This window comes from Camellia sinensis, chromosome 11 (genome assembly GCF_055761805.1).
Source record: "Camellia sinensis isolate YWXY chromosome 11, ASM5576180v1, whole genome shotgun sequence".
NCBI lineage: Eukaryota > Viridiplantae > Streptophyta > Magnoliopsida > Ericales > Theaceae > Camellia > Camellia sinensis.
In genome coordinates, this window is record NC_138971.1 from 102,260,965 (window position 1) to 102,287,612 (window position 26,648).

General features: G+C 34.0%; 1 protein-coding gene across 8 annotated transcripts in view; it reads left to right on the forward strand.

Moving 5' to 3' along the window:
* Positions 1 to 3,665: 3,665 nt before the first annotated feature.
* The window catches only part of LOC114298351 (PH, RCC1 and FYVE domains-containing protein 1), a 64,285-nt gene continuing 41,302 nt past the window's right edge, over positions 3,666 to 26,648 (forward strand). For 2 of the 8 annotated variants that reach the window (XM_028242919.2, XM_082894406.1), the window contains exons 1-3: positions 3,666 to 4,529; positions 7,521 to 7,607; positions 14,157 to 14,246. In XM_028242919.2, coding sequence (XP_028098720.2) covers positions 4,482 to 4,529; positions 7,521 to 7,607; positions 14,157 to 14,246 — 225 coding nt within the window. In that variant the 5' untranslated portion in view covers positions 3,666 to 4,481. Of the gene's footprint in view, positions 4,530 to 7,520; positions 7,608 to 14,135; positions 14,247 to 26,648 lie in introns of all 8 variants that reach the window. The other 6 variants (XM_028242916.2, XM_028242920.2, XM_028242917.2 and 3 more) reach the window with 5 other exon arrangements.

Consider the following 26,648-nt stretch of genomic DNA (forward strand, 5'->3'; position numbering starts at 1 on the left):
ATTGCACAAACTAACTCACATCTAACACATGGAAAGAACATGACCCCTTGTGAGTCACGAAACGGTTCATTCAAGTGCATGGCAGACTTGTTGCCCTCCTTCAATAAGGAGAGACCTAGCTTAAAGGAAGAGGGTCAGGTGACAAAGAGAGGAGCTTGATGAGTAAGTCAAGTCTTTCCTATAGAAGGTAACCTCACCCCTTGTATTAGGGATCTAAATACATTTTACACTCTCTCTATATACTCGTCTTCTCTATTCTCTCTCCAGCCTGACTTTACCATTGAAAGGGTTTTCGACCAAATCCCAATCGGACAGCCTTATCATTCATTACTTGTGCAAGCCTCCTTCTCTCAGAGTACGACGGCCTATCCACGAAGTGCACTCACTCTCTATATTGCGGAATTGAGTTTGAACCGTGCATCTTATAAAGTTATAATTTTTTTTAAAAAAAATTTATGTTAGAATATTTTATACAACATCTATTTATAATTTAAAAAATAAAAATAATTTAAATAAATTAATTGTTATAAAGTTAGAGAAATAAATTATTTTTATTTTTTTATAAATTGCTAGAAGTTTGCATCAACCACTCCAAATTCCCATTCCAATAGAGAATTCTTTACCTTTAAAAAATAATAAAATAATAAAAGTTAAAAAATTACACATTTTATCACTTTTTAAAGGACCCGACGTCGTTTACCAGACATCCCCGAAACAAACAAAAGCAAAATATATGCATATACTTTGTTTTTTTGGATTGATTCATCAACCAGGCCAAAAAGCTCACCACCAAACTCAGCCGTGGCCAATTTCCCTCTTTGTGCCATTTTGAACATTTTAGTCCCATTTTAGGGTGTACTTTTATCTTTATTCCCAAAGTAGGGTAAAACGGTTTTTCAAATGCCGTTTTTCCGAAACCGGCTTTCCCAAAACCGTTTTCATCGATTAAAATAATAATAAAATTTGAAAATGAAAACCGGCTTTTCTAAAGCCGTTTTTGATTAAGATTTTAATTATTCTGAATTAATTAAAAACGGTTTTCGTAAAACCGTTTTCCCATTAATTTTTTTTTATTTATATTTTCAACATAAATACTTTTTGTTGAAAATTTTTTTTTTCATGAAAACCGGTTTTAGAAAAGCCGTTTTTTAAAATTAATTTTTTTTTATTTATATTTTCAACATAAATATTTTTTGTTCAAAATTTTTTTTTTATAAAAACCGGTTTTAGAAAAGCCGTTTTTCAAAATTATTTTTTTTTTATTTATATTTTCAACATAAATATTTTTTGTTCAAAATTTTTTTTTTCATGAAAACCGGTTTTAGAAAAGCCGTTTTCTAAAATTAATTTTTTTTTATTTATATTTTCAACATAAATATTTTTTGTTCAAAATTTTTTTTTTATGAAAACCGGTTTTAGAAAAGCCGTTTTTTAAAATTATTTTTTTTTTATGAAAACCGGTTTTAGAAAAGCCGTTTTTTAAAATTATTTTTTTTTTTATTTATATTTTCAACATAAATATTTTTTGTTCAAAATTTTTTTTTTATAAAAACCGGTTTTAGAAAAGCCGTTTTTTAAAATTCTTTTTTTTTTATTTATATTTTCAACATAAATATTTTTTGTTCAAATTTTTTTTTTCATGAAAACCGGTTTTTAGAAAAGCCGTTTTTTAACATTAATTTTTTTTTTAAATTTATATTTTCAACATAAATATTTTTTGTTCAAAATTTTTTTTTAATAAAAATCAGTTTTAGAAAAGCCGTTTTTACATTAATTTTTTTTAAATAAATATGTTATGACCAAAAATATTTTTTAATAAAAAACGTTTTTAGAAAAATCGTTTTTCACATTAATTTTTAATTTTTTAAAATTTATATTTTCAACTTAAATATGAAAACTACCAAATTTTTTTTTAATAAAAGGTGGTTTTAAAATATAAAGTTTTTACATTAATTTTTTTAAATTTAAATTTTTAACATAAATATTTTTTGACGACAAATATTTTTAATAAAAAATGGTTTTAGAATTTTTTTTTTTTTAATTATGTTTTCTCATGTGGGAAGGTTGGACTTGGAAATAAAAAGATGAGTAAGAGAGCAGCAATTTCAATGCATTCAAAGATGGGTTTCTTTAGAAAATTACAGCACAAATAAAAATAAAAATTAAAACGTAATGCTTGCTTTGAGTTTTCTAAAACATTTTTTAGAAAATTCTATTTTCTTATTTTTCAAATTTTTTTGTTTTTGTTGAATTTTTTAATATTTTAAGTTTTTAAACATACCTAGCATAAATACACTAAATGCCAAAAATACAAACAAACAGAAAAAAAGAATTTTTGTAGTTCAAATTTTTTGAAAAAAAAATTCCAAAATCACTTTTAAAAAATTTTCAAAATTAGGCTAAAGCGCTATTACAAAACACGCTTTCACTATTTGGGGCTGAAAATTTGATGAACATTGAAAGCTTAATACAAATAAAAGTGTATTTCTCCACAAATAAATTTTGTCAACATTTTTGTAATAAAACTTAATACATAATATAAGAAGTCACTAATTTACTAAATACTCATACATGCGTGAAAACAACATAACTGAAGTTGCAAATCTAACAGTTTTCAGTTACATAGGTAGTACAGACATAAGTCTCCCACAAAAATACATTCTGGACACCATGAACTGAACACACAATACATACATCCTAGACACGATGAACTGAACACACAATACATAAACATAATAGTTAGACAGACAAATATTAGGTAGACAATCTGACAAACTCATTAGGGAAACACTTAGTCTAACACAGACATTACATATTAATGCAAGTTGTTATATTGCCGAAGTGTAGACATTAACACCTAATTCGCGCTTAAATCGGCAGGTGGCTCAGAGTCTGAACAATCCGAAAGCTCAGCGTCAGAGACAAGTTCAGGATCCTCCATGATACCCTTGATAGCAGCAACATTTGGTTCTGTTCTGTTCTTCTGGGCATCCTTCTTAAGTATGAGTAGCTGCATATCGCGGGCCAATCTACGACCCATTTGAGAAATCTCACGTTGTAGTGTTTGACATAGTCGATCAACATTATCAGGATCTTCCTTTTGGATCTCAACAGAACGTGCTTTTGGCACCTTCAGTCGTCTTTCCCGACATAATCTTTCGTTTTGCACTCGCTCTATAAATAGTGCGGGCCACTTAAGAAGTCTAGCCTTTGCATAACCATATCCTGTTTGATTTTCTGATGGATCCTCCACCAAACCACATGGATCTCGATAGTACTTGGGCATGACAAAATGTCGCTTCCCAAACCTATCATGATAAGCACAAGAGGCATCCAACAAAGGAAATGGGAAAAAAAAATTTGGCCAAAAAATATTTATGTTGAAAATATAAATTAAAAAAAAAATTAATGGGAAAACGGTTTTACGAAAACCGTTTTTAATTAATTCAAAATAATTAAAAACTTAATTAAAAACGGCTTTAGAAAAGCCGGTTTCTATATTGAAATTTTATTATTATTTTAATCGATGAATACGGTTTTGCGAAAACCGTTTTCTAAAAAACGGCATTACGAAAACCGTTTTACCCTATTTTGGGAATAAAGATAAAAACACACCCTAAAATGGGACTAAAATATTCAAAATGGCACAAAGAGGGAAATTGGCCCTCAGCCGTCCCTCTCTCTCTCTCTCTCTATCATAATCAAAAAATTACCAGATTCAGTTGCTGACGTGTCGCCAACAGAAGCAAAGTCCATGTTAAAAGCTGTAGACATAGAAAGAGACAATCAACAACCCTCCTCTATTCATTCTTCTTTACATTCTCAATCCAAACAAACGAACAAACCGATTTTTTTTTTTTTCTTCTAATTTCCTCTCGAAATCACAAGCTTTGACGCCATTTTTTTGTATTTGAAGCGAATCTCTTACTTCTTCAACCGCATTGTGCTCACCATTTCTAGCTCAACGACCTCAGATTCGTCCACAATGGCCCAGTTTTGAAAAATCTACAAATGTAGGTAATTTCGACCCCTCCCATTTTCCTTATACGCAGTCATAGGTTGGATTTTTATGGGTTTTTGAAGATTTATGTGTGTGAAATGAAATCCGAGAGCTCTGAGGCTTTGGATTGGGCTTTTGAATATCTAGGGTTTGTGTAAATCTGGTTTGAGCTCTGTTACAGAGCTGGATATTGGTTGGTTTAGCTCTAAATGTATGGTACCACTACTGAGGTGTGAGTTTTGCTGGGTTTTCGATTTTAAGGGTTTTTCTTGAAGGAGGAGTTGATGAGCTGTGTTAATTTGGTTTTTTGAGGGTATAATAGAAAAATGATGAGGTAGACTGAGGGATTGGGCTGTTCAAGTTCATGAGCTTGTGTGGAGTGGAGTTTTTGAGTGATTTGTTTATGGGGCGGAGTTGTACTTTGGATTGTTCAAATGGGTTTTCGGTCTATAGCTGGGCTTCCCCTGATTTTGCAACTTGAATGGCTGATGCTCAGAGGGTTGGTCTCGCCGAAAGAGACATTGACCAGGTAAAATATCCTTCCATATGTATGTATTATCAAAAGGGGCTATTTCAAACTCTGTGATGTTTCTTTGCATGTTATTTATGCCTTACGACGTGGAATTGGTATTGAAATGGTCTCTACTTCCAATTCCAAATAATGGATTCCAAACAGCTAGATAGATGCACTCTTCATAGTAATTTAGTTTATGAATAATCATGACTCATGGTGAACTTTTTGGAAGCTCTTACTTGAGAAATCGGCTGATGGAACATCCCTTCATGTTACTATGGTTCTCTATAAACTAGGAAGCACATATACGGATATGATGCGATGCGACAAAACTTAAAAAAATAGGATATAGATACAGCTAGGATACGTTTGTAATTTTTTTATTTTTTATGTTTAAATTATTAGGAGTGAGTTACGCATAACCTCAAGAATGTTGAGCAACCACATAATTTTATAATACAAAACACAGACCTTTAAGAATTAGGTATTAAATTAAGACAAAAGGTCTTGCAAGTATTTCATTTCAATATCAAGTTTAATATGTTTATAATACAATAATAGAACAATCCACAACTTGTCTTTGTGCTTTTCCCTTTGGCAAAACTGTTATATTTAGGTTTACTTGCCTATATATTGATATTTAATTTTACTATTGTTACATGCTCTTGTTATTCCTTACTTTTTATGTAGTTATAGGGGACATGCATAAAACAATAAGGATACATCAATTTGACAAATTCTATTACTTTAACTCTCACTATATTCCTCTTATCAAAAAACTAAACAAAGTATTAGAAGTAATATGTGACTTTGAGTATCCGATACTTCAAAATTAAGTATTCGATACTCCAAAATTAATTAAGAAGTATCCGATATGTATCCGCGAGTATCCAAGAAGTATCGATATCCAATACGTATCCGATACGGATACATCTCCCTTTTTGAGGTATCCGTGCTTCATAATCTATAAAGGACAAATACTTCTCCGCATGAGATACTGATACTTTATAGATACTCACAGATATATATTTGATACTTAATAAATGTGTCTGATACTTGAAATTAATTTTCTTTAATTTTGAGAAGTATCAGATACTTTTTGGATAATTTAGGTCACATATCCAAACTATTATGAAATTAATATTATAATAATCTTGTATAGCATAAGAGTATAATTGGTATAATACATACAAAAATAATTTTCAATACTTCACTTATTTCTTAGAGAAAAAGAAAATAGTGAGATTAAACTAGTAACCTATTTTTTAAAATTTATTGCATTGATATATTTTTAATGTGCCTTACATTTGTTTGATATCCATATCCATACTTCTAGAAAGTAAAAATAAATATAATAATACTAATATTGGATTTCAACAATTAAACAAGCAAGTAAATTTGTGTACAACAATTTTGCATTGCACATTTAAGTATGAAAGGGAAAAGTACAAGGGCAATATAAGCAGTGTAGACTAGATATTGAAATGAAATTTATATAGGACCTATTGAAACAGGTAAAGTAGCTGGTTAATGACTCTAAAACTAATATTAAAATTTTTAATACAATACTAGAAGGTATATATATATATATTTGTTTTTTACAATCGTATTTTCTTGGTACCCCTATCCTTTTTTTTTTTTTTTAAACTTTTTAGTTTTGTTGTATCGCCATATCTATAACCGTGCTTCATAGATGGTACTTAGAGCTTTGATAATATCATCAGGTCTCTTGATTATGCCATTTCTTTTATGCTTACGTAGCTGTGTAATAATTTGCAAAATTTGTGAATGGCTGTAAATATCATCATTGTGCCTTCCTCGTTAGTTTCCACGCTTTATTGTCATTATTTCTCTTCTTCTTGTACAGAGAACAACTTTGTACCAAGGAGTCAAGTAAATGTAAACAAAATTTGTGTATTAAGAGGGCTTTGAATGACAAAGCACTGTGATGTTTGAACCCCACTAGCACTGGACTAAGACATATGCACCCTAAATGCATTATCTCTGTCATTGCCCTATGTTCTTGTATGAGACATTAAATTAATGTTTAATGTTTTGGCTTTGTTCTTTGGGAAGAATTCATTTTACGCCCTCGTGGTATGGTCTGGAGTACTTTACGTTATTGACTTTTAAAAGTAGCCAAATACCCCTCACGGCCTCACGTGGTTTTGGATATTGTTATTTTTCATTCAAATAAACAAAAATTATGCTACACACACTTGGTAAGAGAGTTGGAAAGAATTGTTTTTAGTCAAAGTCAAATTTCAAAGTAAAAATATAATATTGCCCTTATCTTCATCTTGTATCTAACTCATGCGAAAACCCCAACTTAACCCACCCAACCCCTCCTACCACTTCCAAGCACCTCTCCCGTCACTCCCTCCATTCTCCTCCTCGCCAAATATGGATACAGTCATAATGTTGTGAGTCTGTCTTCCTTTTTCCCTCTGTTGCCACCCCCTTTCGCACCCCATCATTCCTGCCATTTGAGTTCTGCCACCCTATTACAGTGGCACAAACTCAATTGAAGTTAAAAAAAAAAGAAGGAAATCCGCCTCTAAGATCTAACCTACTGTGGAGTCCTCATGCATTTGGCAGACCAATCAAGCCAAGCCCCATTTATTTTGTGATTTTGCATTCAGTCCCTTCATTTTTTTGGGAATTTCATAGTGTGTATGTATATATAGTATATATATGCATATGTTATTAAATTAAAAATTAGGTTAGAAAAATAGGAGAAATCATTTAAATTTTTTTTTTTTTTTCCATAAATAGAGGTCATGATGGCAAGTTTGATTTTTGATTTTTGTTTGAGAATAAGTAGAGGAAGAAGATAGAAGGGTATAACTATCTTTTCATTGCTAATGTTAACAAAGTTAGTATTGTAGCTTAGTCCAAAACCACACGAGTATTTGACTAGTTTTAGAAGTCAGGGAGTAAAGTGTTGCAGCATCGTACCACAAGGGGTAAATGGATTTTGCCCTTTTATTTTAATCTAATTTACAGGCCATTACAGCCCTTAAGAAAGGAGCATATTTGCTTAAGTATGGGCGCAGAGGGAAGCCAAAGTTCTGCCCTTTTCGACTTTCTACTGTAAGTTTCTTTGTGTCCATTTAAATTAAAAACTTCACACACTATTCCTTTCCTGTGCAAGTTCTTCATCTACAATTCTAGGGAAAAGAGGAAGTTAAGACTTCTATAAATATTTTGGCATATTTCCACAATCTGCAACTGAATGCTGAAAAATGATTCATGTAGCCGACCCAACTTGAGTGGGAGACAAGGCTTAGTTTGGTTTGGTTATTTCCAGTCTACAAATATTACACATTCAGCCATTTTTTATGAAGTAGGATTCTTCACGGGTTGGATGGGACTGGGTTTACCGTTATACCTCACCTGAATTAATCCTATTGGGTTAAGGGTTCCATCAACCGATTTTGACCATATCATCCTTCCAAACCATAGTACTCGATGACAATTTGGGTCATCGAGTTTTGATGGGACAAGGAATTGGGCAAAATACAGATATGAAAGTGGAGGAAAAAAAAAAAAAAAATTGAAAGAGAGAAACATCCCATTCATTTTTGATGGAGTAAGAGACTGAGCGAACTCCGAGAGGAAAGAAACTCTCTTCCAATCTCTCTTAGCAAACATCAAAATCAAAGATACATTCAACTCACTTACATACATAATGATTCAAACAGAACTCTCCATGCATGGGTGTTCAAAAATTAGAGAGAGAGAGAGAGAGAGAGAGAGACCCTAAGCAAATTTCCCAATAAACAATACTCACATGGGTGTGGGTGGGACCCAGACCACTGGACGCACACCCATGTGAGTATTGTGTAGAATATTTGGTAATTCTTTTGGGTCTAGCATTTTTGGAACTGAAAGGAGGGGTTGAGTCTGGTCTTGGGATGAAAGTAATATAGAAACGTTCCCGTCTTGGAAAGATAAATAGTATTAGAGAGAGAGAGAGAGAGAGAGAGAGAGAGAGAGAGAGAGATAATCGAGTGACTAAGAATTTGAGATAGAGATGAACTGAAATGAGGGGATGAGTCTTGTCTTGGAACAATAAGTAATATAGCAACGTTCCCACCTTAGGAAGATAGTAATATTTTATAGCATTGTGGGGAAGAAACAAGTGTAATCAAATGCAAAGAACACAAAGTATCACAACCAACACACATGCGCCATGCAGAGAGTGAAACAATTCTATTATATACAACTAGCCAAGTCTCGGTCCTCTGCTGACATATTTGCACTTTGACTTATTTGAGGGTGTAATGCATCCCATTTGTCACCATCATGACTACACAATGTCCTAACTTTGAGATCTATCTAGGGCATGTTAAGATGGTATGTAGGCCCCATTGGTAGAATCATTACCAAACTAATTACTCCAGTTAGTGGTGGAATCAAGATTCTGCTCTCTTTTTTTTTTTTTTCTTTCTTTCTTGGGGGTGGGGTGGGGGGAGGGGGGGGGGGGGGGGGGGGAAGGAGGGGAGGATAATGCCTCGTTTGGCAAGTAACTTTTAGCCAAAAAGCCATTAAAAAAGCCAAAATTTGTTTTCCAATAAATTTTCAACTCATACAAAAAAGTCCAAGATTCTTTCCATTCACTCTACTCTCTTTTGTGTGTGTGTGTGTGTGTGTGTAAAAAGTCAAAAAGTCCTTTCCAAACATATTGATTTTTTTCACTTCATATTTTAGCCAAAAAGTCAAAAAGTTACATCCCAAACGAACCGTAAAACGTCCTACAAATTGATTCAATTAATGCAAAATAAACGTAAACTAACAATAACATTATGAATGCGATTTTTATGCTAAATAAAGAGAAAATATTGTCACTTAATTATTTTACTTTGAATAGAATTGTAATAAAGGTTGGGTGACAACATTAATAAATGACTACAATCGTATATTGTGCATAATATAACTAATAAAGTTAATAACAAATAATCAAAACGTACTTAAAAGCTAAGAAGATGCATGTTTGTGTCCAACATCCAAATGTCATATTATTTTCTGGACACATGGCAGACACATTTCCAATTGTCATATTATTTAAAAAAAAAAAATTGACCTAGAGATGCTTCATTCACTTTGGGTTTACACGTGTCCATTATTGGGACACACATGTCTATTTCTTAGACACATAAAACCTAAGAAGCACAAACATGAACATGCTGAGACAAAAATTTTAGGGCATGACGTGGGGGGTTGCGTAAAATATATAGTTTTATATATTTATTAAATTAAACAATAGGGATAAGGATAAACCATTATTATATATTATATTTCTGAATATCTAATTCAAATATAATAATTTTTAAAGTCTAAAGGTTGAGAATAGGTATAATTTTTTTTTTTAATCACTGGATTCCACGTTGTTTTATTCAAAATTATAGTGTGTTTCATGTATGTCTAAATGACATTTGTACCCTAATTTTCTTAAGTGTGTCCAAGTTTAGAATTTTTTAAAAATAGTAAGACATGTTTGGACATGTGTCAGATAGGTGTTGGGAAGTGTCCAAAGAGTGTCATGTCGTCTCAGTGTCCAAGACGACGCACAACCTTCTTAGAACTGTCGCCATTTCTTAGTATAAAATACATTATGTTTGAATAAAATAAGGATATAATGATTAAAAAAAAAAATATAAATTTATACTTATTAATTAATTCCTTCGTCGCTAAACTTTAGGAATTGCTGTTATATTGCATTTTTTTTTTATTATATTTGATTGAAATTTTCATAAATATGACATTGAATAAATGTATAAATGTCTGATAAGTGTTGAGAAGTGTCTGAAGTGTGTCGTGTCATCTTAGTGTCCGAGATGGCACACTACCTTCTTAGAAATGTTGATGTTTCTTAAAACACATTATAAGTTTGAATAAAATTAGGATACACAAGAAAAAAAAATATAGATTTATACCTATTAATTCCTCGTTTAAACTTTAGGAATCAGTGTTATGTTGCATGTTTTTAGTATTTTTGATTGAAATATTCATATATATGATATAGAATAAATGCATAAAACCATATATTTTGGGTGTGTCCCACGTGTGGGTGTGTACGTTTCATGTTGCATGTCCTTGTTGTGTTGTGTGTCCATGCTTCTTAGCTCAAAAATCACAAAAATGAACAAGCCACTTTAATTTTGTAAATGAACAAGAACACTTACAAGCTTGGCTTTGGCTGAGTGGTTAATGTGTGTGGTACTGAGTGCTTGGTTAGTAGTTCGAATCACGCAGGCGACGTCTCAAAAACAAGAACACTTCAATAAAATTATTGCATCTAAAAAGCTAGGCTTTTGTTAGTTGATTTTTATGCTTTGATCAAGCCTTTTTCTACTTAAACTTTTTGTTATTTGTTTTTATTCCACTATGCATGGTTTTTAGAATGGTACGATTCATGATTTGATTCATACAATTTGATACAAGTTTCAACAAAAACGATTTGAATCATGCTGTTGAATCGGAAATTGAGTGAATCGTATGATTCAATTTATGATTCAGTACGATTTATTGTGATTCACTGCGATTTCTATTTTTGTTTACATAATGCATGAAACAACATCGTTGTTGCCAAACTATGAAAATATATAGAAGAAAGTAATTAGTTATATTGCTATACATGATTTTATATGTATATCCATATATTTTTTTTGGATAAGTAAGTCATATTATAACCAAAAAAGAAAAATATACAATGAAGTTCAACACACAGCTTTTGATGGGAGCACAAAAATAAACAAAATAACTACTCCATCAAAAAACAAACTGAGCTTATAGAAAACAAGCACAACATTCCCAACAAAACAAGGATTCAGAATTTCCTTCTGGCATTCTTCAAGTCATGAAGTTTCGCTTTAAGTTTTCTTCTGTTATCCTCTTTTGAAGTCTCCCCATAACTAGGATCACTTGGAGATGGACTTCCTCTATTTCTCAACTCTTGACTTGAATCTCCATTTCCTAACTCGTCCATATCACCAAGGACATCAAAGGCATTAGATGTTGAGGGGATAGAAGACTGTGTCTCTCTCTCTTTGTTGATCAATGGCGTTGAACCTTGCCCACCATCTCTCCCATTTTTCTTCACCACTTCCCATTTAGTCGGAATTTGTGTTTTAGTGTCCTTGACTCTCCACTCATGTTTGAAGGAGGGAGGGTTCAAAGACTTTGGCTTTTGAGGGCACAATTAGTGGTATGGCCAAAAGTCTTACAACCATCACACCTTTGGGGCTTCCATGGTACCTCAACTTGAATCTCATATGGGTCACCATAACCAAGATTTATTTTGAAAGACTTAGGGATCTCTTTATTTGCTGGCACTTCAATACAAATTCTCGCAAACGTAAGTCTGCTTCTCTTGAAAGTTGGCTCATCCAAATAAAGAGGAGTTCCCAAGATGCTAGCTATGTAACCCAATCCCTCTTCACTCCAAAGTTCCAAAGGAACATTGTACAACTTCACCCACAATGGCACACTTGAAAATTCACACTTTGTTAGTTTTAGTCCAGGTTGCCATTTTTTAATAACAATCAATCTAGCCCCAACATAATAGAGGCCATCTTCCAAGATTGTGTCCATAGCCTCTTCACTTTTTACTTTAAAAATAAAAAAACTATTGTCAATGGAGACAACGTCCTCAAGCAAATTTCCCTAAAGTTTCTCCGCCCAAGTTTTCACATAATGGAAAGAGAATCTTTTATAAATGAAGTATCCAACCAAAGCATTTTCCCAATGAGAAAAGCCTTTTTTTGAGATCTCAATAGGGACATTGTAAATGCCATCTACTTGGTTCTCAATCTTATGGACACCTATTTTATAATTCAATTTTGACACCTTGTTAATCTCTTCTTTAATTAAAGAGCTCCCAACTTGTAGAGGTTTACCTGATATAGCAAGTGTATCCAGACCTTCACTACCATCTTCCATATGTAGATCAACCGAATCCTCATTTCGACAAGCTCGCACGGGCTTATCACTCTCTCGTTGCTTGGAACCCATTACTTCTTTCCTTTGATCAGCACTAAGTGAGCCAAATTTATTTGACAACATCATTTCGTTTGCCACCAATGGGGACACAGTGGTCAATTTTGGCCACTGCTCAACATCAGTTAGCACTCTAGTTGGTGTGTTCCATGCATTAGGTGTTTGATGCTGCTTTGGTGATTGCTCAGGTGAGGCTTGCATTTCCACAGTCCAGCGAAATTGTGTTGTACCAAGATCACAATCACACTCAATTGAGCTATCCTCCGAATCTACGTCCCTCAATCCCCTCTTGTTTACATTTGAGGACCCTTGCCACGGTCCCACAAAATCTCCAAGTGAAAGAGATTTGGGGGGGCCTCGAATGCGTGTAGACCGGCGGGGAAGTACATTAGGCATATCATCAGTAGATAGTTGATCCACCTGATTTACAAACTCCTTCAAAGATACCTTAGTCGAAGATTTGCTTTTTGATTTACCCTTGGCTAGTTTGCTCTTGGCAAGTTTGCCCTTCTTCAATGATAGCTTACTACCCTCTCTGTCCCTCTCATTGTCCTTCTCTTTCTCTTTCTCTTTCTCCTTAATCATCTTATGACAGCACAGTGACAAGGTTTCACTGGGGCATTTTGTCGAACAGGTAAAGGGCACTTCTGTGTTGTTCCTCTCTCTGTGATGCAAACAGGGGTTTTTAACCCAGCCACCGAGCAAAACCCAGATACAGGTTCACACACAAGCTCTCTAATCGCCTCTAATCTCAATAAATGCTCTCTTATTCCTGAAGCTTCGGTTTCTCACAGCCCTCTCGCCTCCCTTCACCTTTCTTCTTCTGAGGAATGTGGGTCCCCCAAAAGTTAAAAGTCTTCTGATCAGAAGGCCATATATCCATATATAATTTAGTTATATTGATAATTTCTTTTATTTTAAACACTGTATGTATTTTTATATGTATATAAATATATAGAATTTTATATTGTATTAAATAAAATGAATCTTACGATTCATGATTCGATATGATTCACGATTTACTATTTTAACAAAATGATTCACGATTCTATTCGTTATTTGACAACAATGCCACCATGAACATTAAATGACCAATCCCATTCTGGGGCATTGCTAGACCCACTGACATTGCATAAACGCCAAAGTGCTCACATTAAAAAAGAAAAAGAAAAAGAAAAAGAAAAAGAAAAATAATAAAAGATAATAAAATTCATGTGATCAAATCTGACTCAAAACCAAAATAGTGACTTATTTACATTAATCCTCTCTTTGTTTTGGATGTGCATTTTCTTCTTTCTCCTTTGGAAGTCTAATAAAATGTTTAGTAATAATTTCTGGAGCAACTCAAACTTTTCATACCAAAGAAATTTTAAACACAGGAGCCCAAAATATTTGAAAATTTCACGGGGTTCAACATTCTTTCTATGGTCTATTTTGATGAAGAAAACTAAAGAAGCTGATATTTCATCAAGGATCCCCATATATTTTCTCCATTCTGAGTGGAAAAGTATCCATGGTGTAGTTTGATATTCCCTCGAGAGATACCAAGATTGAGAATTAATATATCAATTCTCAAAGTGGCATGCCCTGCATTTTTTTTTCTGTATTGACATTATTCAGGTTCTTTTGGCTACATTGCAGGATGAAGCTGCATTGATATGGTACTATGGCAAAGCAGAAAAACGGCTTGAACTACGTCTTGTTTCAAGGATAGTTCCTGGACAGCGTACTGTAAGTGTGCTCAATTATTGATCATGAAAGCATAAGAATACCATTTGTTCCCACCATATTTTACATATATATGTTGTTTTCTTTTGTGTGCATGTGAAGGGGAGAGGGGGGCCGGGGAACTTTGAGTGCTTTCTAAAAGCCTATTCTTGAAATCTGTATTTGGATGTCAATATTCATAGTCCTTTGCTTATTAATTAAAAACTAATTATTTGCATTCTTTTATTTCTCTATTTTTTATTTTTATTTATTTTTTAAATTTTAAATCTGAATCTCAGGTAGCTTATCGCGTTTTGTTTTGTTTGTTTGTTCTTTTGTTCTTTTGTTGTTGTGTTTTTTGTTTTTTGCGTGGTGTTTAGGAATATCAGATTTACTCCTAATTTTCTATGGTGATTTAACCTCCATTTTATTTTATTTTTTTGTAGTTTAACTACTGTAGTTTAACCATAGACCTGATCTCTTGAATTAGTGAAACTAGCTTCTATGCCTCCAAGGTATTTTCACGTGAAGCATGTAGTATCTGGTCATCATTTTACCTTTCCAAATGAGTCAATGACATAATTGACTTAAATATAATTTCTGTTAAGAATAACCATCAGTGAGAGCCTCAGTAAATTAAATTTGTAATCTAAACATCCAGTGTGCAGCAACAATCTGAAGACCCAGTGGTCTCTTTCTGTTAAATTCTGAGAAGAAGCAACTGCGTATATGGTCATAATTTCAATCTGTTGTGATCTGTTTGATCAATATTTATTCTACTAATTGAGTGCTCTTTGAGAAACGTTGGCTTACCCCGAACGCCCGAGGTATGAATTCCATATGGGTTATTGTCGACAGACTAACTAAATCTACTCATTTCCTACCCGTGAAATATTTTGCAAGTCTCACCAACCTAATCATGTGACCAGTTAAATCTTCTGCGTAAGTCCTTTACTCTCAGAACAGAACTGTGAATTCCTTTTCTGAGTCAATTCACCACCCTAGGGGAATAAATGTAGACCATTAACCAGATCATTGTCCAGAGTTCTTTTTCTGTTTATTGGACTGACTTTGTGTGGAGTAATGTAGAAGAAATGCTGCTAAAAAGCAGGCAAATTTAATCATATGGTTGAAGGTTTCTCAATGGTGTAACCTAAAGATGCAGTGACAATCACACTGAGGACCTCAATAAATTCACAATTAATCTAAAGAAGTGCTTAGCAATAATCTGAAGACCCAATGGTCTTTTTGTTGAATGTACCAAGACTACGAGAATTGCATACACTGTCGTCCTTTCAAACTGTTCAGACATCTTTTATCAAAATATATTCACTGATTGAGTATACCAGATTTGAGATGAGCAATATCAATTTGCAAACTCCTACCAACCTACTCATGACAAGTTAAATCTTTTTTGTCAGTCCTAAAACCAGACCAAACTAAGCCTTGTGTCCCAATCAAGTGGGTAGCCAAGTTGTGGGTCAACTGTATGGGAATAACTTCAGACCAGTAATCATTTTTCAGAAATTATTATTATGCTCATTAGAGAGACAAGTGCCTGGAATAATCTTGCACCCTGCTGAAAACATGTAGTTATAGATTTATTGTGGATATAACCTTAAAAAAGGAGACAAAGGCTGCCTAAATTCAACTGATATTGGGCTGGGGATTAGATGTGTAGGTTTATGATTGAGGACAGAAGAAAAAGGGTGATGTAGGACAATTAGGGACAGCCACGACAGTGGGCTTTTGGGGCTGATTTAACACTGTTTTAGGGGCTGTTATGAGCCTGTTAATGGTGGATTCGTGAACAGTATTTTGGGCTGTTAAAAGTGCAGAAAATAAAAAGAGGGAAAGAAGGAGAAGAAGAAGAAAGATCTAGGAATCACCTCTAGAATCCCTTAGGCATCACACCTACGGTTTGATTGCATCACACAATACATAAAAAAGCTTTAAAAGCTCTAAAATTCTCTAAAATATCAACTTTATTCAATTATAAGCATTCATGACTTTATATAGAATTAGAAGACTTTCTAAACCAACTAGAACAAAAAATGAAAACTACTACAATAATATCTTTAACTTCCAAAACCAATTTAAGACAAAATAAGAAACATAAATATAACTTAATTAAATAACTTGACCCACAAGACAACTCATATCAAAAAATTCTGCAAATTACCAAAATACCCCCAAGCTTAAAAATCCTAAAAACATAAAATAATTATAAAATAAGACTCTAATAATAATATAAGCATGATTATGTATAGTTCTTATCGGTTTCTCTTTGAAACAATGCCTATTTCCCAATATCGTTGCTTCTCTAAATTTACTCTTCCTTGAGCTTCTTTCACTTTGCATCAAAGGGTTAGGGTAGAATTGGGGTTCAACTGTTTGTGGCGTAAGGCTAATTTTAGTATGCAATTCTAAGAAAAGGCTTGCTGCAACTTTTGGACAGTATACTAAATAAGGTATCTGAGAGTTGCTTTTGGTTCATAGCCAGGAGGGTAGGAGGAAGAAGAATAAAAAGATATACATACAGACACAAATAGCTGGATTTTTTAGAAGCTCATCGAGTCCTATCTGGAAGAAATTAATGGAATCTCAAAATTTGAGTGCAAAAAATTTGAGAATTTTAATTAATTTTGAACTGCTTCAATTGTCTTTACAACATTTGTTTATATTGAAGTAAAGATTATTAACATGCAATACATTCTTTATAATTTAGAAAATCTTGGAAAACAAATTAAATTAGGGGAATTTAGTCAAAGCCCCCTCATAATAAAACTTTCATGCATTAAAGACAAGCACACAAATTTTTACTTAAAAAGTCTAGCACACATCACTATTACTAAAATATCCTTAGTGAGTAATTTAATATTTTAAACTTTAAAATGATATAACTTTTGATCTAGATGTCGCTTTTTAATAAAATTGGTATTTTTAGAATCATCTCGTCAAGATATCTATCAAATAAGATCCATGTTGACTATGAAATTCTTTTAAAAAATAATAATAAAATTTTTGCCGTTGAAATTAACGTCAACAATAAAAATTTACTCTATCTCATAGTAAAATTTTACTCCAATTTATTGTGAAATTTTAGTGTTTTAATAGTAAAATACCATAATTATCACTAAACACCATAGTCACTATAATTGTTACCATCACAAGCAGAAATATTGAATAAAAATTTTGCTGTCACTTTAAAACAAAGCATATCAACTAATAAAACACAAGACACATATTAGCTGAGTAAACAAAAGTAAAATTAATATAAAAACAAACAAAAATATTGTTATTCAACCAGACTCAATAAAAAGTAATCATAACAAACAAAATACACATTGTTCAATCTTCAATCTCACCAAGAAATCTTTTAACAATAATTTACTATTTCATCTGAAGAAACAAATAAAATATACATCTCTTGTACGGCTCAATCGCAAGTTTCGATCCAAACAATCATCGAAATACAACAAAGAAGGTTCGAAATATAGCAATTATCGAAGTTTTATGACTCGATTGTGGAACCATCTCTTGTAATCTTGTAGGAATTTTCAACTTGGAATATTGAAGACGATATATATATAGAGAGAGAGAGAGTTTTTATCACGTTGATGGTTGAAATAAGAAGAGAAAAGTAATGAAAGATAAAAGGGCAAAGTTGTCTAAAAATACATGTTTTTTATGTGCTTAATCATGATAAATAAATTTTAAAGGACTTTATGCATTAGAAATTATTTACTTGTCCTTCTAACACTACACAATTTTATAAAGGGACTTTTGACTAAATTTCCCATTAAAGTAACAAAGACTCAAGTATTCCAAGGCAGTGTTTTTAAAAGCTCAAGGCGCACTAAGGCGCTGAAGGTCTCTCGGGGCCTAGGCGCAAGGTGCAAGGCGAGGCGCGGGCTTTATTGAAGTAAGGCGCACAATCTTAGTAAAAAATAGAAAAATTAACATAGACTTATCATTCATAGTACTAAGACAAATTTTTTTTTTAAAATAAAAAGTAATCAAGATTCAAGACAAATTATAGAATAATTCTCAAAGCCATGAAAGTACATATTACATAGCATTCCAATTTTCAAAGATAAAATAATACACATTCAATAAAATAAAAATAAAAATAAAAAAAACATAAACACTAAACATCCAAAACATAAATATCCAACAAATACTAATATATGTCTTAACACTTCAAAACATCAATATCATAAGAAAGGGTAGGTTAGGTCGGTCAGTCAATCATCATCCTCAACATCAATGGCAAGCAAACTATTATCTTCTTCTCCATCAGTTGATTTATATCTCTCAACATCTTCCTCTTCTGTATCATCTGAGCCTGCTTCCTCCTCATCTATTAATTGAAGTGGAGTTAATCTTGATGATTTAGATATCTTCGGTTGTGCCTTTGAGCGTGAACTTGTTGCTCTACTTGCATGGCTACTTTCTTCTACTCCAGAAGTTCTAGCAACAGTGGCCTGCGTCAAACCATCATCGTCATCATCATCAAACACTAGCTCATTATCTTCATTTGATTCTCCATCCATCCTTCCAAGTAACTACTCATTGCTTTCATCAATATTTTGCAAAGATATGGGATCAAGAGTGTTGCACATGTCATATCTAAATCTCAATGTTCTATTATATTTGACAAACACTAAATCATTGAGACATTGTTCCAATTTATTTCTTTTCTTGCTATGAAGCTGCAAGTATTAAAAAGATATTAAATTCTATATAATGAGAATAAAAAATATTTGAATTCAACAAAAAAATTAGTTAGAATGTTAAATACTCACATGTTCAAATACACTTCAATTTCATTCACAACCTGATGAACTACATGTTAGGCTAAGGACTTTTATGGCAAAGTTTGCAAGTTTGGGATTTTAGAACCATATGATGCCCACCAATTAGCTGCGATAATCACTAGATAGAAATAATTGTTACCAACTATTGAGTTTTACTAAAAGTATTACTAAAAACAAATTCTATGAATCTATAATATATTACCTGGTACCCTTGTATTTCTTTGCCTAATTGCAACAGGCTTGCCCAAAAAGCTCTCAGCCTTCGTATAAATATTCATCTCGTTAGTGATCAAATCTTGAACAGTGACATCCGGGACCAACCTTTGCATGCATTCATAAAATCCGTTCATCACTTCACGATCTTTTTGCACCTCTAATGCTTTTGGGTAAAAGAATTCTGGATTAAGAAAGTGCGTAGCTACATGTAAAGGCCGATGCAATTGGATATCCCACCTTTTGTTGATGATTTCGAAGATTTCATTATACTTTTCTTCTTTATGATCAAATGAACTTGCAATACATTCTTTTGCCCTATCCATTGCCTCATAAATGTATCCCATGGGAGGTTTTTTCTCGGTATCAACCAATCTAAGCACTTTGACGAGAGGACTGGAGACCTTAAGGGCAAACACAACAGTATTCCAAAATGAAGGCATTAACAAAGCTTGTGCCATTCTTATACCTTGTGGTTTCTTTGCCCATTTGCTTGAGGTCCAGCCTTTGGAGGTGACCATCTTCCTCAAATTGTTTTTTTGTTGATGCATCCTAGACAAAGTCAAAAAGGCGGTTGCAAATCTAGTTTTTGCAGGCTTGATCAAAATTTTCAGATTTGTATAGCGCCTCATCATGTTTAGCAACGTAGGCCAGTTGTAAATGTAGCCATGTACTGCAATACCCCTTTCAAATGTCTTTTTCGGTCGAGCTATCTTGAAAATGTCTTCTAACATCAAGTCCAAGCAATGAATAGCACATGGTGTCCAATACAAGTGTTCATACTTGGCTTTCAAAAACCTCCTTATAATGTAACAATTACGAAGAATTATTATTTTCAAGTTTTAAATTTTAAATACAAAAACTATGAGTAAACAATTTTGACGTAAGGAAGGAAGGAAGAAAGATTCTTACCTATAGTTGCACGAAGCGGGAGCGGGAGTGGGAGCTGGGGAACGTGGCCACTAAGAGGAGTTGTAGATTAAGAGCGTTTATATATTATTTTTATTAATTATATTTTTAAATAATATATATAAATATATTGTGAGATATAATTTTTTTCTCCAATTAATATTTGAAATATATTATAATTATCATAAATTGTTATAAATTGTATTTTATTTTGTGTTGTTAGATTTTACTTAGAATTAAAATCCATTTATTTTGTAGATGAATTTTTTGTAGATATAAAAATTAACATTACTTTAATATGTATATATAACCCATTACATTTATATTTATAAAGGTAAAATAAATATATTTATAACCCATCTTCTTTATTTAATATTATATTATAATCAAAACAAATAAAAAAAAACAAGAGAGAAGAGAGACTCAGAAAGAGAGAGAGAGAGAGAGAGAGAGAGAAGAAGAAGAAGAAGGAGAAGAAGAAGAAGAGATGGATCGACTGAGAGAGAGGAGGAGATCGACAGAGAAGATCGATCAAGAGACGAGATCGAAGAATCGATTGGCGCGAGACAGAGATGAGGTCAATCAAGAGACGAGATCGAGATTGAAGAATCGATTGGCGCTAGATCAAAGCCGGCAACCAGAGGGAAGTCAGTGACCAGGTTCTCCTTGCTCTCTCCTCTTTCGTTTCTTCTAAATTTAGGGCTATTTCGTTTCTTCTGTATTTAGGAATCGATCAGATTCGCGTTTCTCTCGCATCAAACTCGCTATTTTTCTACGAATTTGAGTCAGAAGCGCAAAATCGCGCTTTTGAGGAAGAATCATGAGCAAGTTGAACGATTCCTGCTACTAAGTTCTTACCCGCCAACACATTAGCTGCAGCACTATCAGTGATAACTTGCACCACATTCTCTTTTCCAAATTTCTCCACAAACTTGTCTAGTAATTCAAATAGCTTCTACCCATCCTTTGAATAGCTAGAAGCATCAGCCGACTTAACAAATATAGTTCCTCTTGGACAATTAACTAAAAAGTTAATCAATGTCCTTCCTTTCTTATCAGTTCAGCCATCAGCCATTATGGAACACCCGTATTTTGCACAATTGTCTTTATGATTCTTCATCAAATCTTCAGTATGTTTTGCCTCTTTTTTGAGTTGGGTAATCCGCACTTCATGGTAAGTTGGTGGCTTTATACCGGGACCATATTGCCCAATGTCTTCAATCATTGGTCCAAAACTCTTATAATTTACTGCATTAAAAGGGAGACCAGCATCATACATCCACCTTGCAAATCTTTGCACTGCCCGAGCTCTCATTTCTTTTTTGTAAGGGTCATTCGAATCAATTTGTGTTTGCTTCCCTTTTGCTTGGTCTCTTTGATTTTTCACCACTGATTCAGGATTGGGTGTGAAGTAAACATCCATAGACCCTTTTCTCTTTAGCATTTTTTATTTGGATTTGGTTTTGGTTTTGGATGAACCTTGGCTGCTACTTGTCAACTTACGGCGTTGATTGACATTGATCTCAACAACATCATCATCTTCATCTTCCATGTCCATGTTATCAAAATCAGGCAACATGTTCATTTCTTCTTTTTGTGTCTTCTTTTTTGACATGAACTCTCTAATCTCTTCTCTTACATGAGCTGGACACTTCGGGCAAGCAGTGACATTCCTATAACCTCCTGCGAGGTGTTGTTTCACCCGATAAACACCTCCATTTGATACTTTACTACAAAAATTACGCTTAAACTTGTTTAAATTATTCTCCTCTACCCAATGGGTATGTTGCCACGCTGGATCTTTTCTATTACTTTCCGATGTTATTTTCTACACAACAAATTTAATAAATGAAAAATAATTTCAGTGCAATGTAATGTGTGATTAATTAATTATTTGTAATTTTTTTTCCTAACAGAGAAAGGAAAAAAAACAAACCAATAACATATTGTATTAATTAATTATTTGTGAATAATTAATTATTTGTAATTTTTTTTCAGTGTATTTTTTTAATATAAGTCTTATTTTGTATTTGTATTTTTTTTTTTTGGTTTCTAATAGAGACTCAAAGGCATAGTTGAACTAAAAAAACAAAAAAAAACAAAAAACAAAAAACAAAATAGAGCAAGTTAGAGACAGACAAAGCAGCCCAAAAGAGAAAGCAAAGAAGGAGGAGGAGGAGGAGAGAGAGTCGAAGTCGAAGACGCGCCCCCCCTCCCCCCCCCAAAAAAAAAAAAAAAGATGCAGCGAAAAAAAAAAGAAAGAAAAGAGCAAGTCGAGAGACAAAGTAGCCGAAATGAGAGAGCAAAAAAGGAGAGAGAGAGAGAGTCGAAGTCGAAGAAGCCCAAAAAAAAAAAAAAAAAAAAAACAGACCTGAAATGTCGAAGTCGAAGAAGAAGGGGAAAAAAAAATTGCACAGCGAAATCCAGCAGCCCAGTTGAAGAAGAATAAGAAGAAGAAGTCGAAGCACACCTGAAATGTCGAAGTCGAAGTCCAGCAATCCAGTCGAAGTCAAAGTCGAGAGAGGAAGAGACGACACAGATTAGGGATTTCATTTGAGTCGTATTTGGGTTGGGTTGTATTGTATATGAGTTGTAATCCTCTGTGGTTAGAGCCATTTGAACACATACCACAACCATTAGATTAGAACAAGGAATTAAACAGTCAAGGAATTAAACAATCAAGCGCGCTTAGGCACGAGCCTTGCGCCTCTCTCGCCTGGTTCAAGTAGCGTCCAAGGTGCGCGACTTCCTCAAAGCGCCTCGCCTAGGTCTTGTTCAGGCGCACACCTTGCGCCTCGCTGCGCCTTGCTCCTAGGCGCGCTTTTCACAACACTGTTCCAAAGAAGAAAAACATGTTGAAATTCACAACTGAACACCAAATGAAAATTACTTCTAACCTACAAAACGTATCCGAAATACCCTTCAATGTAGAAAATTTGATTTCTTAAATCTGAAGGAGCAAAAATCAGGTGGATTTGATCGAACTTTACTTGAGGCAGTTGTCTATCATAGTATCATGTTACATTTATTGTGGGTCTTAATTATTCACTAGTGTGGTCTACATTAGGGCTGTTCATGGGTCGGATCGGATTTTTTGGTCATCGACACCCCGAACCGACAACTTCAGTTTGGGAAAAAAAGCATCCAATATCGCCCAATTAGTGGATCGAAACCGTTCACTTCGAGTGATAAAAATTTCGATCGGTCGGTCGGTCGGTGATGTAGTGAAACTCCATTCCTCTAATCAACATCACTATAATAGTTCTCAAACCAAAATATGTGAGTAAGAGGAGGGTTTTCAAGGATGAGAATATGTGAGTAAGAGAAGAGGGTTTTCAAGGATGAGTAAGATCCGAGAGTTTCACTATGATCCCAGCCTCGCCAATCTCACGTGATTGGCTCATTCTGACATGATCTCAAGCCACCGCTGTCACAATCTCAAATCGTTGTCATCGTCGTCCCCACGATTTCAGTGAGAGGAGAAGTGCTAGACCGCGAGAGAGGTAAGGGGGTGCGATACTGAGCTTTGAATTTGACATAAGAGAGAAAACTAGTGTGAGAGGGGTGGATGTGAGACTGACATGGCAATGGCAGGGTGGGTGAGAGAGGGAGATGAGAGTGTTGAGAGAGTGAAACAAAGAGGGGAGAGGGAGGGAGATGGAGATGGAAATTGCAGTGTGGAGAGAGAGAGAGAGAGAGAGAGAGAGAGAGAGATGAAAGGTTTTTGGGAGAAAGAGGGAGAGAGAATGGGGGGATTGAGGAGAAATTGGGAGTTGAGAAAGTAGGTGAAAGGTCAAATCTGGGACTTGGGAAGAGTCAATTTTTTCTTGGGAAGTAATATATTCCTAGGGAAGAAAAGAGTGAGTTGAATAGGAAATAAAGCCTTACACGTTTACTTTACCAAGGTTATCAAATCTGATATAATAATTAAAGTGTATAAATATATATACATGTATAATTCGGTCGGTTTGGGTCAAGCATATTTTTTTCTATTAAACCCGATATCCGACTGAAAACCGAATAAAATGCACGAATTCCAACTGCAGCCGACCGAGTTATTAGTGAAACCGTCCATATCCTATTCGGGCCGGTCGGGTTCAGGTCGGATCTTCGGGTGGTTCTGATTTTTGAGCAGCCCTACGCTACATGATTTTTTCCCAATTTATTATTTTAGCATACAAAACTAATGCATTTGTTTGAAAAAGAAGAAAACATGTAATTAGTTTTTATCCACAGAAGAAAATGTAATTATTCATCTTTTCCATTAAAAAATATATCCTTATTTATTCAATATAATATATAACTATTTTACAATTTTGATGACTCTGGCCTTTGAATGGATAAAAATTGGCCAGAAGATAGTGTATTGTGAAGTCATATGCCATGAATGGTTTCATTTTCAAGAATGACATTTGAAAGTGTCTGGAAAACTGATGGTGATTTGACTATCACTGTATGCGAGAATTATTTATTTTAGCTAGTCAGAGGTTTTAATAAAAGTTTGACACACAGATTATGTTCTTTAGTTTTTTTCATCTCATATTTTAGCCATAAAGCCACTAAAAAAGCTACTTCCCAAACCAACCCTTAATATTTTATCTTAAAAATTTAGTACTCACTTTCTGTGAAAGTTTACTGTTCTTAAATAATGTGTTGCATGCATCATCATAAATTGGGAACGTTAGAGCAATAACTTTAGCTAACAACATTTGAAGTCACCACTTTAACTTGAACTTACCATTTTCACAATAAGATAATAATATAAAATAATATAATTCATTTTATATTTTATTATTATCATACATTCTTGTATGATCAACTAACTTTCTACTTATTAATCAGCTTCATAAATATGGGCATTAAGAAATTTTGTATACATGAATTTTGATTGTCATGGGAATGGTATGAGATTGTAACTGGATACCAACTGTATGAGGATATCTCCATCACATTTCTATGGGAATGAGATTTCCATTGTCAAAAGCATGCACCAGTGAGGAGGGAAGTATTATGCAGAGGAGTGGGTGGTTAGGCCTAAGTTGGGGGTATATTCAAATCAGTTCATATCTGTCCTCAGTTTGAAATGCTTGAGGCAGAGTTCTCAGAGTCAGAGATTAAGGCAGCTGTGACGGATTGTGATGGTAATAAGGCTTCTGGGCCTGATGGGTTCAATATTCTCTGTTTTCAAAAATTCTGGAAGGTGATGAAAGGGGATGTGATCAATTTTAAGGATTTCCATAAGAATGGTAGATTTGTGAAGGGTTTGAATAACTCTTTTATCACTCTTGTTCCTAAAAAGGAGAACCCTGTGGGACTCTCTGATTTTAGGCCTATTAGCCTTGTTGGTTCAATGTATAAAATTCTAACAAAGATTTTGTCAAAAAGGCTAAAAGCAGTGCTTCCTTGTGCTATCAGTGAAACTTAATCAGCTTTTCTTGGGGGAAGAAATATCCTTGATGGTGTACTTATTGCGAATGAAGTGGTGGATGGGTGGAAGAAGTCGAAGAAAAAGGGAGTGATAATTAAACTTGACTTTGAGAAGACCTATGATTCGGTAAATTGGGGATTTCTTCACTCAATGCTTTTGAATTTTGGTTTTGGTTTATACAAAATGGATCATGGAGTGTGTTACATCAGCTCGTATTTCAGTCCTTGTTGATGGTTCTCGTACTGATGAGTTTTGTCCACAAAGGGGTCTTAGACAAGGAGATCCATTGTCCCCATTCTTATTTAACTTGGTAGCTGAGGGATTAAATGTGTTATTATCTAGGGCATACTAGTTGGGTATTATTAAAGGGGTGAAAATAGGTGTTGGGGGTGTGGTGTTGTCTCATTTGCAATTTGTGGATGATTCCTTACTTTTGTGTGAAGCTGAAGATGAGGAGGTTAGAAACCTGAAGAGGATTTTAAGGTGTTTTGAGATTATGTCTGGGTTGAAGATTAACTACCATAAAAGTCAAGTTTGTGGAGTAGGTGTTCTTGATGGTCCTTTGGACAGATTTGCTGCTATATTGAATTGCAAGACCCGTAAGCTGCCTCTTTAATATTTAGGGCTGCCATTAGGGGCTAATCCCAGTTGTAAAGCAACCTAGAAATCAGTGGTGGATAAAGTGAGAAGCAGACTAGCTAGCTGGAAGAGGAAACTTTTATCCCATGCTGGTAGGCTTACTCTTATTAAATCTGTTCTTGCATCATTGCCTGTGTATTATCTATCTTTATTTAAAATGCCTGATGGGGTAGCTTGAGTGTTGGAGAGATTGCAGGCTTCATTTCTTTGGGGAGGATCAGAAGTAAGAAGAAAGGTTCATATGGTCAAATGGGAGGAACTGACTAAAAGCTTGGAACAAGGGGGTCTGGGGCTGAGAAGAGTGAAGGTAGTAAATTCTTGTTTACTAATCAAATGGTGGTGGAGATTTGGGTATGAAAAGGAAGCATTGTGGAGAAGAGTTATTTTTAGTAAGTATAAAGTGGACTTCAGGGATTG